Genomic DNA, 13,162 nt, shown 5'->3' with positions numbered 1-13,162 from the left:
GGGGGATGTGCCATGTAGGGGTGAGTGTGGGGGGGATGGGGACGTGCCATGTAGGGGTGAGTGCGGGGGGGATGGGGACGTGCCATGTAGGGGTGAGTGCGGGGGGGATGGGGACGTGCCATGTAGGGGTGAGTGCGGGGGGGGGACGTGCCATGTAGGGGTGAGTGCGGGGGGGGGGACGTGCCATGTAGGGGTGAGTGCGGGGGGGATGTGCCATGTAGGGGTGAGTGTGGGGGGGATGGGGACGTGCCATGTAGGGGTGAGTGCGGGGGGGGACGTGCCATGTAGGGGTGAGTGCGGGGGGATGGGGACGTGCCATGTAGGGGTGAGTGCGGGGGGATGGGGACGTGCCATGTAGGGGTGAGTGCGGGGGGGATGTGCCATGTAGGGGTGAGTGTGGGGGGGGGTGGGGACATGCCATGTAGGGGTGATTGTGGGGGGGGGGGTTGGATGAGATAGACCGGATGTTATACTAAATACATAAATATTAAGATATTTAAATGTGAGAAAATAAAGACATCGCTTGTCTGGCAAAACGCTCTCAATCCAAGGTTGATATCGGGGAGCGATACGGGAACCCTACAATTCCACTGGAGGTTCCGCATCGCACCCGACTCGCACAGCACTTCACACCGCCCTATGCCAAGTGCTGGGGAGAGTCAATACATTGTCAATGACGCCCCCCCTCCCCCTTTGTAGGAGGAGCCCGGAGATCAGACTGTACATTGTAACAAATCACAAGGTGAGAGTCTGCAGCAGGGGCTGATCTGCCGTATGAAAAAGTCTGAGATCATTTTTATTTCTGGTTAAAAAAAAGTCATATAAAAAACATTCAACGCGTTTCGTCAGGTGACGTCTCTCCCCCTCCATCATCACAAGGTAAAGTTTGGTCTATATTAGATCTGATGGAGGAACAACCTGACAGCAGGGGCTGAGCGGCGCATGCACCAGGAGTCACATGACTGGGTGGGAGGAGCATGATGACCCTGGTGATGCCGGGAACAAAGATGGCGCCGTCCCTCTGGAGAGAAGAGCAGGGGGCGGGGGAGAGACGATCTCTGTGAGAGGCAATAAATACAATGTATCCAATGAAATGTCCACCTACGAGGGGGGGGGTCACGTGACCCAACCCCTCCCCCTCTGAGCTCTTAGATACAATGTATACAAGTCTTCTTCTTATGATGAACACAGTCCTCCCCTCCCCCATGACAGATGGCGGGATATGGTGAAGGGGTGGAGCTTCCATGGAAGGAGGCGGGGCTCCCGGTTCTGAGGATCCAATGCCGTCCTCTGCGTTTCCTTCTGTGAAGTGTGAAGACTCCGCCCATTGCTGCAGGAGGAAACCAAAATCTCCGGATGCAGGACACCGATGGAGGAATTCCGGAGGACCCCCTTAATCTGTGATGTGGGCGTTGTCCCCGGGGACCCCGGATTGCTTGTCCCCGCCCCCCATCACCTCGATGCAGCTGATCACTTCCTCCGTGTCCCAAGAATTGCAGCGAATCAGAGCCTAGGAAGAAGACAACAGACTCAGGACTGTGAGTGCGCTTATATCCCCCCCCAACCCCCAACCATAACCCCCCACCCACCAACCTCCCAATCCCAACCATAACCCCCCCACCCACCAACCCCCCAATCCCAACCATAACCCCCCCACCCACCAACCCCCAATACCAATCCTGACCCCTCCAACTCCAAATCCCAATCCTCACCCCCCCACCAAATCCCAATACCAATCCCCAATACCAATCCTCACCCCCCCCACCAAATCCCAATACCAACCCTCACCCCCCCTCAACCCCCAATACTAATTCTTGTCACCCCCCACCAACCCCCAAAACCAACCCTCACCCCCCCCACTCCAAATCCCAACCCCACCCCCCCACCAAACCCAACCCTCAACTCCCACCGACCCCCAATCCTAACCCCGACCCCTCCACCAATCCCCAATACCAATCCTCACCCCCCCCCCAACTCCAAATCCCAACCCTTACCCCCCCACCAATCCCCAATACCAATCCTCATCCCCCCACCAAATCCCAATACCAACCCTTACCCCCCCCACCAATCCCCAATACCAATCCCCAATACCAATCCTCACCCCCCCCCCCAACTCCAAATCCCAACCCTTACCCCCCCACCAATCCCCAATACCAATCCCCAATACCAATCCTCACCCCCCCACCAAATCCCAATACCAACCCTTACCCCCCCCCCCACCAATCCCCAATACCAATCCCCAATACCAAATCCTCACCCCCCCCACCAAATCCCAATACCAACCCTTACCCCCCCCCCCACCAATCCCCAATACCAATCCTTGCCACCCCCACCAACCCCCAAAACCAACCCTCCCCCCCCCCCCCCACTCCAAATCCCAACCCCACCCCCCCACCAAACCCAACCCTCAACTCCCACCGACCCCCAATCCTAACCCCGACCCCTCCACCAATCCCCAATACCAATCCTCACCCCCCCCAACTCCAAATCCCAACCCTCACCCCCCCCACACTCCAAATCTCAACCCTCACCCCCGACTCCAAATCCCAACCCTCACCCCCCCCCCCACTAACCCCAACCCTCACCTCCCACCAACCCCCAATCCTAACCCTCACCCCCCAACTCCAAATCCCAACCCCGACCCCTCTGCCAATCCCCAATACCAATCCTCACCCCCCCAATTCGAAATCCCAACCCTCACCCCCCCCCCACCAACCCCCAATCCCAACCCTCACCCCCGACTCCAAATCCCAACCCTCACCCCCCCACCAATCCCAACCCTCACCTCCCACCAACCCCCAATCCCAACCCTCACCCCCGACTCCAAATCCCAACCCTCACCCCCCCCCCACCAACCCCAACCCTCACCTCCCACCAACCCCCAATCCTAACCCTCACCCCCCAACTCCAAATCCCAACCCTCACCCCCCCCCCCAAATCCAAATACCAACCTTGACCCCTCTGCCAATCCCCAATACCAATCCTCACCCCCCCCCCCAATTCGAAATCCCAACCCTCACCCCCCACCAACCCCCAATCCCAACCCCACCCCCCCAACTCCAAATCCCAACCCCCACCCCTCCACCAATCCCCAATACCAATCCTCACCCCCCTCCCCAATTCCAAATCCCAACCCCCCCCCCACCAATCCCCAATAACAATTCTCACCCCCCCCTCATTAACTCCCCAATCCCAAACCCACCCCCCCCCCCCCCAGTGTGCATTTCATCTTATCTCTCCTGATCTCATAAACTCCATTCTTTGACAAATACATCACAAGCCGGATTTCCGCTTTATGATCACCTATCAATATTTATAATGTTTTTATCAATTAGCGCAGGAAAGGCGGAAGGATACCTGATGTTGTGCGCCCCGAAACGCGTCCTTCAAATCCTCTTTTGGTTTGGGGATCTGGGGAAATATCTTCCTCCACAATCTAAAGATATAGAAACACCAGAATTTTAATAAAAACGTAACAAATAAACTAAAAGTATCAAAACAAGAATAGCAAATAAATGCAACAATGTATCTTTTGTTACAAAGGATGATTTCTTTCCTGTGCTCCTCGGCGCCATCTAATGGTCATCATGTGGTATTTCACTACTGTTCATAATAAAAGAATGTTCATTCAGAGGAGGGAGGAGCCTAAAAGACATTCTTGTTTATGAATGTAGAAGTATATATATATATACACACTATATATACACACACGCATATTATATATATATAGACACATATTATATATACTGTATATATTTACCTGCCAACCACCCACAGTACATTTGCTGCAGGTGGACGGCGTGTACAGGCAAAGCGACGTAGACGTATGTCATTTTGTTGTACAGACACAAGGCCCCCCCCCCCCCCGTGTGACCACCAGACATGCGATACTCGGGGGCCCAATGATTATGTGATCGCTGAGTGGTGATCACTGTGGGGTAGATTCAGGTACCTGCGCTTCTTCTTACGGCGGCGCAGCGTATCGTATTTATGCTACGCCGCTGTAACTTACAGGAGCAAGTGCAGTATTCACAAAGCACTTGCTCCGTAAGGCGTAGCGTAAATGGGGCCGGCGTAACCACGCGTAATTCAAATGTGAAAGGGGGGCGTGTTTTATGCTAATGTGTGGTGACCTGACGTGATTGACGTGTTTTACGAACGGCACATGCGCTGTCCGTGTACATATCCCAGTGTGCATTTCTCCCAAGTACGGCGCAACGCCGTATTGGTTTCGACGTGAACGTAAATTATGTCCAGCCCCATTCGCGAACGACTTACGCAAACAACGTAAAAAAAAAATTTCGAAGCAGGAACGACGGCCATACTTAACATTGGCTGCGCCACCTAATAGCAGGAGCAACCTTACGCCGAAAAAGCCTTACATAAACGGCGTAAATAAATTGCCCAGGCCGTACGTACGTTTGTGAATCGGCGTATCTAGGTAATTTGCATATTCTACGCCGAAAACAACGGAAGCGCCCCTAGCAGCCAACGTAATATTGCACACAATTCTACACCGCCGCATTCAAGTTACGTCGGCGGAGGAAGCCTATTTTTTTAGCGTATCTGCCTTTGAGAATCAGCGTAACGATACGTCGGCGCAGATTTAAAATTACGGCGGCGTAACTGGAAATACGTAAAAGCTACCTGAATCTGCCCCAATGTCGACAAAGCGGTTATGAATCAACAGTTATCACGTCGTACCTGGGCCAATCACAGCACCCTGTACCATGTGGTAAGCTGTAGCCAATCACAGATCACAGCTATCATGAACTTAAACCCATTCACAACAGTTAAAAGCGTTGCTGGTACAATGATCTTCATTGTATCAACAATCAAAGTATTTAAAAAAATAAAATAAAAATCACCCGAGAGGAGAAGAATGTTACTATGGTAACACTGAACTATTCTGATAAAAAATAAAATAAATAAAAAGTATAAAAAAAATAATAGTGCTAAAAAATACATAAAAATATAAAAAATATTGAATAAAAAATGTACATGTTTTTATTTTTTTTATTTGCTGTCACCAGTGAGGGTCCCTGACAGTCATATCACGATGCGCTGGTGACAGTATGTAAAAAAAATAAATAAAAAAAAAGTGAAAGAATTTTTATTTTATTTAATTTGTAAATTTTCTTCGAATTGTGACAAAAAAATTATAATAATTAATAGAATAATAAAAACGCAGGACTCTTGCTAAATGCGCCCCCCCCCCCAAGGGGTCATGGGGGGGGGGGTATTCGTACTGTCCTGATATTTTAAGGGCCTCAAAAAATGATTGATCAACTTTCAATTATATATATATACCAGGGGGTGAAATCTTCCGCAGCTGAAGTGGATAAATATATCATTATCACCAGGACTTACCGTACGCAGAGCAGACAGAGCGCCAGGCACACCACAAAAACACAAACCGTCATTATGATCCACAGCAGATCTCCATTGTTCTCCTCTAAAGAGAAGCAGAGAAAGTCTCAGGAATTGGATAAAACAACATTCCCCTTTTGGCATAAACAGTTTCCCCCTATAGGGGGGTATTGTAACAGCGCCCTCTGCTGGAAAATACATTTTTCAATGTGAATATATATACTATACTGCAGTAGCGCCCCCTATAGAGAAATAATACCGTGTTGGGAGCATTCAGTGCTACCAAATAACTGCAAAGCACAAAATTATAAATCTATAACTAAATGTACCCCGATGATGAGTTTATTAAAGAAGTGGCGTGGGCGAGCTACAAATCCTAAAAAAATAAGGGTCAGATCCACAGAGCGAGTACGCCGGCGTATCTACTGATACTCCGGCGTACTTTCAAATTTCCCGCGTCGTATCTTTAGTTTGAATCCTCAAACCAAGATACGACGGCATCTGGGTTCGATCCGACAGGCGTATGGCTTCGGATCGTAGGTGCAATACTACGGCGTCCACTGGGTGGAGTTTGCATCATTTTCCGTGTCGGGTATGCAAATTAGCTTTTTCCGACGATCCACGATCGTACGCGCGGCCGTCGCATTCTCTTACGTCGTCTCTAGTCAGCTTTTTCAGGCGTATAGTTAAAGCTGCTATTTTGCGGCGTATAGATAGAATTGCCATGTTAAGTATGGCCGTCGTTCCCGCGTCGAAATTTGAATTTTTTTAATTTTTTGCGTAAGTCGTCCGTGAATAGAGATGGACGTAAGTCATGTCTAAGTTAAAAAAATGACGTTGTTGCGACGTCATTTTGCGCAAAGCACGGCGGGAAATTTCGAAACGGAGCATGCGCAGTTCAATCGGCACGGGGACGCGCTTCGTTTAAATGAATCACGCCCCTTAATCGCCGATTTGAATTCCGCCGCCAGAAATACACTACGCCGCCGTAACTTACGGCGTGAAATCTTCCTGGATTCGACTTAAAGCCAGGTAAGAAAAAAGGGGAGTTGCCATATGGGGCCCTATGGGCCACTGGGCCCCTGGGGGCCTCCAGACCTTACAGGTGTACTGCCTGTACCTGTACTTGTAGAGGACCACAAATGTTTCATCTAGTGATGAAGGATCCCCATAATCAATACATTTATCAATCACGAGAGGTGATCGATTCTGCCCTTACCGTTATTTATGACCTCTAACCAGGAGCTCCAGGAACTGTACTTCTCCGTCGGCCAGCAGGGCGCCTTGCCCACCGCCCTGACCCGCACGTGATGCTTGCTGGCCGACTTCCACAGATCTTCCCTCCAATAGTGTCGATCTTTGCTGATCGTGATCTTCCCCCCAGAAGAGAAAAAGAACAAATTCTAATGTGAGTCTCTCCAGATACCAGCCGAGATGGGGAGATCTCAGCTCCGCCCCCATACCGGTGGCTCCTCCTCCTTACCGTTTCACTTTTATTCTGTGACCAGATGTTGATCTGATAGTTAAAACAATCGTCGCGTAACGACCCGACGGGCTTCATCCAGATCAGACTCCTGTTCTCCTTTATACTCAGATTCCAGGCTGGAGGAATCGTTTCTAAGACACAGAAAGAGATCTTTGTATCAGAATTCGGAGCGATCTGAACGTCAATTTCTTACACAAAAGATTTAAGAATATAATACAAGCCTATAGTGGGGGGGAGGGGACCCCAAACCCCAACACACACATGTGCGGGTATATATATATATATATATATATATATGTCAGTAGGGCAGTGGACGGTGTCAGTAGAGCAGTGGACGGTGTCAGTAGAGCAGTGGACGGTGTCAGTAGAGAAGTGGACGGTGTCAGTAGAGCAGTGGACGGTGTCAGTAGGGCAGAGGACGGTGTCAGTAGAGTGGATGGTGTCAGTAGGGCAGAGGACGGTGTCAGTAGGGCAGTGGATGGTGTCAGTAGAGCAGTGGACGGTGTCAGTAGAGCAGTGGACGGTGTCAGTAGGGTAGTGGACGGTGTCAGTAGAGCAGTGGGTGGTGTCAGTAGGGCAGTGGACGGTGTCAGTAGAGCAGTGGATGGTGTCAGTAGGGCAGTGGACGGTGTCAGTAGGGCAGTGGATGGTGTCAGTAGGGCAGTGGATGGTGTCAGTAGGGCAGTGGACGGTGTCAGTAGAGCAGTGGATGGTGTCAGTAGAGCAGTGGATGGTGTCAGTAGGGCAGTGGACGGTGTCAGTAGAGCAGTGGATGGTGTCAGTAGGGCAGTGGACGGTGTCAGTAGAGCAGTGGATGGTGTCAGTAGGGCAGTGGACGGTGTCAGTAGAGCAGTGGACGGTGTCAGTAGGGCAGTGGACGGTGTCAGTAGGGCAGTGGATGGTGTCAGTAGAGCAGTGGACGGTGTCAGTAGAGCAGTGGATGGTGTCAGTAGGGCAGTGGACGGTGTCAGTAGAGCAGTGGACGGTGTCAGTAGGGCAGTGGACGGTGTCAGTAGAGCAGTGGAAGGTGTCAGTAGAGCAGTGGATGGTGTCAGTAGAGCAGAGGACGGTGTCAGTAGAGCAGTGGATGGTGTCAGTAGGGCAGTGGATGGTGTCAGTAGGGCAGTGGACGGTGTCAGTAGAGCAGAGGACGGTGTCAGTAGGGCAGTGGATGGTGTCAGTAGGGCAGTGGACGGTGTCAGTAGAGCAGTGGAAGGTGTCAGTAGCGCAGTGGATGGTGTCAGTAGGGCAGTGGATGGTGTCAGTAGAGCAGTGGAAGGTGTCAGTAGAGCAGTGGATGGTGTCAGTAGGGCAGTGGAAGGTGTCAGTAGAGCAGTGGATGGTGTCAGTAGAGCAGTGGACGGTGTCAGTAGAGCAGTGGACGGTGTCAGTAGAGCAGTGGATGGTGTCAGTAGAGCAGTGGACGGTGTCAGTAGGGCAGTGGACGGTGTCAGTAGGGCAGTGGACGGTGTCAGTAGGGCAGAGGACGGTGTCAGTAGAGCAGTGGACGGTGTCAGTAGAGCAGAGGACGGTGTCAGTAGAGCAGTGGACGGTGTCAGTAGAGCAGTGGACGGTGTCAGTAGGGCAGTGGACGGTGTCAGTAGGGCAGTGGACGGTGTCAGTAGGGCAGTGGACGGTGTCAGTAGGGCAGTGGACGGTGTCAGTAGGGCAGTGGGCGGTGTCAGTAGGGCAGTGGACGGTGTCAGTAGAGCAGTAGATGGTGTCAGTAGGGCAGTGGACGGTGTCAGAAAAGGAATGCAGCCGCCACTTCTAAAGGACCAATGAGCTGCAATCTGTCACTTGTTTGTTGCTGGGCTGAGATCCTCTTTACCTCTCAGCTGTGGGCGGAGCTCCGCCTTCGTATCTCACCTGCGTCATGTATCTTATATACATGTTCCGTGGCGCGGATCTGCCGGCTGTGACTGGACCCGTTGATGTGAACCAAAAAGTGAATGGCGTTTAACGAGGAGTCGCTGAAGAGCGTTTGGCAGCCGATCGCCCTTCCCCCACCCGGCTCGGTCACATAGGAGAGACACTCCTGAGTCCCATTTATATGTCTGCGGAAAAAAAGAACATTCTATGAAATTCCCACCGAGCGTCCAACCTAGAAAAACGTACCCCAAAAAATCTATCTAACAACCTATCTATCTATCTATCTATCTATCTATCTATCTATCTATCTATCTATCTATCTATCTATCTATCTATTTCTCTATCTCTCTATCTATCTATCTATCTATCTATCTATCTATCTATCTATCTATCTATCTCTCTATCTATCTCTCTCTCTCTATATATCTATCTATCTATCTATCTATCTATCTATCTATCTATCTATCTATCTCTCTCTCATATCTGTGTAAAGGCCGGCGTCCCAATACTTTTGGTAATATAATGCGTGTGTGTATATATATATAGGCTGATGAGATGTAGATCTGATTGGACGATACCTGAAGTAAAGGTAATACTGGGTATCCAATGGAGCCTTCTCTCCAGGAAGCCAATCACAGGAAAGCCAATACCTCCCCGACTCGTCGATCTGTAAGCCGCAGTTCATGTTTGTTGGCGCCGTCCCTTCATCTCCTGGAATAAGAAAATAAATTTTGGGACGAAACGCGTTCTGTGCCCCTCCCCCACATACAGCTCCTTACAGTTCTTGTCCCTTCCCCCTATCTTCATTATTATCATTATTATTTTTATTATTATCTTCATTATCAGTATTATTATTATCTTCATTATTATTATCATTATTATTATTATTATTATCATCATTATTACTATTATTATCTTCATTATTATTAGTATTATTAGTATTATTATTATTATTATTATTATTATTATTATCTTCAGTATTATCATTATAATTTTTATTATTATCATCTTCATTATTATTATTATTATTATTATTATTAATAATAAAAATAATAATAATAATAATGAAGATAATGATAATAATAATAATAATAATAATAATAAAAATGACAATATTAGTCGATGTGATATTCTTCTCTCTCACCTGGAAATGGGGGAAGATCTGCTGAAGCCGATTGGCCCGTCTCCTCTGGGATTTCGGTTCCTTCTTTCGTTTTTATGAAGACAATGGCGGCCACTTCTACACGCAGACCGCGGGAAACAGGCAACCACTCAAATACAGCGAAGGTTTCATTGGGAAATTCCTATGGAGGGGATACAATGAATGTTATTATAATGCCCCTGTCTGGGTCTAATTCCCCTCCCCCCCCCCCAACTCCAATAATTGCCCTGTGAGCAGCAAAAAAAAAAAGCTCCCGATGACGTCTGAATGACGAAACGCGTAGGGCGGAGTCAGAGGCACGTTAGCGCAACACTTCCGTTTTTTCGGCTGCAAACTTTGTTTGTCCAGCGTCAATTGATTAATCTTTTTGCCTAATTTGTTCACATACCATGTGAGTATTTTAAACACATTTTGAACAATAAAACTTGTTATCCTATACGGAGTCATGCTATGGGCCTCCTTTCTTCTCCTATAGAACCCCAACTGGAGGATCGAAGGAAACCGCTGGAGCCGGACTTTGGAATCACCAAACTGCTACACAGTGGCACATACTGTGACTGCGTTACTACCCCAGCATCATGCATGCTCTGTCTCCTCCCCCAGCATCATGCATGCTCTGTCTCCTCCCCCAGCATCATGCATGCTCTGTCTCCTCCCCCGCCACCTGCATGCTCTGTCTCCTCCCCCAGCATCATGCATGCTCTGTCTCCTCCCCCAGCATCATGCATGCTCTGTCTCCTCCCCCAGCATCATGCATGCTCTGTCTCCTCCCCCAGCATCATGCATGCTCTGTCTCCTCCCCCGCCACCTGCATGCTCTGTCTCCTCCCCCAGCATCATGCATGCTCTGTCTCCTCCCCCAGCATCATGCATGCTCTGTCTCCTCCCCCAGCATCATGCATGCTCTGTCTCCTCCCCCGCCACCTGCATGCTCTGTCTCCTCCCCCAGCAACATGCATGCTCTGTCTCCTCCCCCGTCCACCTGCATGCTCTGTCTCCTCCCCCAGCATCATGCATGCTCTGTCTCCTTCCCCAGCATCATGCATGCTCTGTCTCCTCCCCCATCCACCTGCATGCTCTGTCTCCTCCCCCCAGCATCATGCATGCTCTGTCTCCTCCCCCCAGCATCATGCATGCTCTGTCTCCTCCCCCAGCATCATGCATGCTCTGTCTCCTCCCCCAGCATCATGCATGCTCTGTCTCCTCCCCCAGCATCATGCATGCTCTGTCTCCTCCCCCAGCATCATGCATTCTCTGTCTCCTCCCCTGTCCACCTGCATGGTCTGTCTCCTCCCCCAGCATCATGCATGCTCTGCCTCCTCCCCCAGCATCATGCATGCTCTGTCTCCTCCCCCAGCATCATGCATGCTCTGTCTCCTCCCCCAGCATCATGCATGCTCTGTTTCCTCCCCCAGCAACATGCCTGCTCTGTCTCCTCCCCCGTCCACCTGCATGCTCTGTCTCCTCCCCCAGCATCATGCATGCTCTGTCTCCTCCCCCAGCATCATGCATGCTCTGTCTCCTCCCCCAGCATCATGCATGCTCTGTCTCCTCCCCCAGCATCATGCATGCTCTGTCTCCTCCCCCAGCATCATGCATGCTCTGTCTCCTCCCCCAGCATCATGCATGCTCTGTCTCCTCCCCTGTCCACCTGCATGCTCTGTCTCCTCCCCCAGCATCATGCATGCTCTGCCTCCTCCCCCAGCATCATGCATGCTCTGTCTCCTCCCCCAGCATCATGCCTGCTCTGTCTCCTCCCCCGTCCACCTGCATGCTCTGTCTCCTCCCCCATTACAGTAAGTTAATTTAGTGGAAGGTGTGCCAAGAAGAGCACAAAGTCACCAGAATTGCCTGTGGTCTCCCTGCAGATGATCTTTGCCCCGTTACTGACTTACCATGCCAAGCTGTGTGCCGTGCCTCTGCGCAGAGGCCGCCATCTTGGTAGGGGCAGGGTTTTGCTTCCTTGTGTCAGAGCCAGTGGTGTCACTAGGGTTGGTGTCACCTGGTGCGGTAAAACATGGTGTCACCCCCCCCCCCCCAGGCTGCCTGCCGCTGCGGAGTGACAGCAGAACAGAGCCACCCACACTGGGCCAGCTAGCACATTGGGCACTCCCCTACCTAGCCTGCCAAAGTGCCCAGTGCACCCCAAACTGACCCCTGTAAATGATATGGTTGGTGCCAACGTGCCAATCCATGCACTGTCATGGATGGGAGTGACTCCATAGAGGTCGGATATCACTTCCTGCTTCATGGTGTCACCCCCCTGATGGGTGGAGGGGGGGGGTTAACTGGGTGGCCAATATTTACCATATGCGGGCAATGAAGAGCGGCTGTTCCAATATTCTTTGCCCGATACAAAGTCTGACGTTCTCGGATACTAAAGGACATTTTTGGTATAAAATGGGGGTGACGCGAGTTTCTCTCATACATGTAAAGCCCGTCGTACCCTAAAAACCAAAACGTATTATCAAACGTTCGCTGAGCTCCCCCAATTCTGGTGGGAGAATAAAACCTTCCCGTTTCCTAATTCTGGGCGGAAACTCTCCATATAAAATACAATTCGTTGGAGAAATATTTATCGATACAAAAATTTGAAAGTTTGTTGCTTTTTATGTGAATCTTCTCCAAAGCGCTCACCTCCTCCTCCTCCTCCCCCTCCCCCTCCGGGGTCTTCGCCTTCACACTGAACATTATGTTCTTCTTCGGGGGCGGGGCGTACGTCCAACTCACATTGACCCTCCCCAGGCCCAGCGCCGAGATCTGAATGTCTGTGGGTGGCGGGAGGAGGAAATCGGCACCTTCAGTAAGAAAGAGGAGAAGATATCATTGGATGGAGAAGGAATTCCACTTCACAGGTCATTGTCTCCAAACATCATAAAAGTATTATTGCTACAAATCGTAATATATCATAAAAATACAAATCACTGATTACATCCGAGGATTGAAGGACCCGGAGTAACCCTTTCCTCCCTGTACAGCAGCTGCCACCCAGGGGCCAAAAGTGGCCCTTTGCTTGGCTTTATCTGGCCCTTGGGGTACTATTATTCCCACTGACACCAATGATGGGACACTATTCCTCCCACTGACACCAATGATGGGACACTATTCCCTCCACTGACACCAATGATGGGACACTATTCCTCCCACTGACACCAATGATGGGACACTATTCCCCCCACTGACACCAATGATGGGACACTATTCCTCCCACTGACACCAATGATGGGACACTATTCCCTCCACTGACACCAATGATGGGACACTATTCCCTCC

At 50.3% G+C, this 13,162-nt stretch overlaps 1 protein-coding gene and 1 long non-coding RNA gene across 2 annotated transcripts in view; both read right to left on the bottom strand.

The window, feature by feature from the left end:
• Positions 1-780: 780 nt before the first annotated feature.
• Positions 781-10,058, bottom strand: IL5RA (interleukin 5 receptor subunit alpha). The gene is made up of 8 exons (XM_040358663.1): positions 9,873-10,058; positions 9,307-9,439; positions 8,726-8,913; positions 6,854-6,987; positions 6,590-6,743; positions 5,371-5,455; positions 3,358-3,436; positions 781-1,510 (listed from the first exon to the last, which is right to left on the bottom strand). Exons 2-8 carry the CDS (start codon positions 9,411-9,413, stop codon positions 1,394-1,396), a joined length of 864 nt encoding a protein of 287 aa, XP_040214597.1. The 5' UTR covers positions 9,414-9,439; positions 9,873-10,058; the 3' UTR covers positions 781-1,393.
• Positions 10,059-12,531: 2,473 nt separating this feature from the next.
• The window catches only part of LOC120944904, a 6,267-nt gene continuing 5,636 nt past the window's right edge, over positions 12,532-13,162 (bottom strand). Inside the window, exon 3 of the long non-coding RNA XR_005750525.1 lies at positions 12,532-12,687. This is a non-coding gene — a long non-coding RNA (uncharacterized LOC120944904). The remainder of the gene's footprint in view (positions 12,688-13,162) is intronic.

This window comes from Rana temporaria, chromosome 7, assembly GCF_905171775.1.
Source record: "Rana temporaria chromosome 7, aRanTem1.1, whole genome shotgun sequence".
NCBI classification, from domain to species: Eukaryota; Metazoa; Chordata; class Amphibia; order Anura; family Ranidae; genus Rana; species Rana temporaria.
This window is presented reverse-complemented; position numbering and strand designations above follow the sequence as displayed.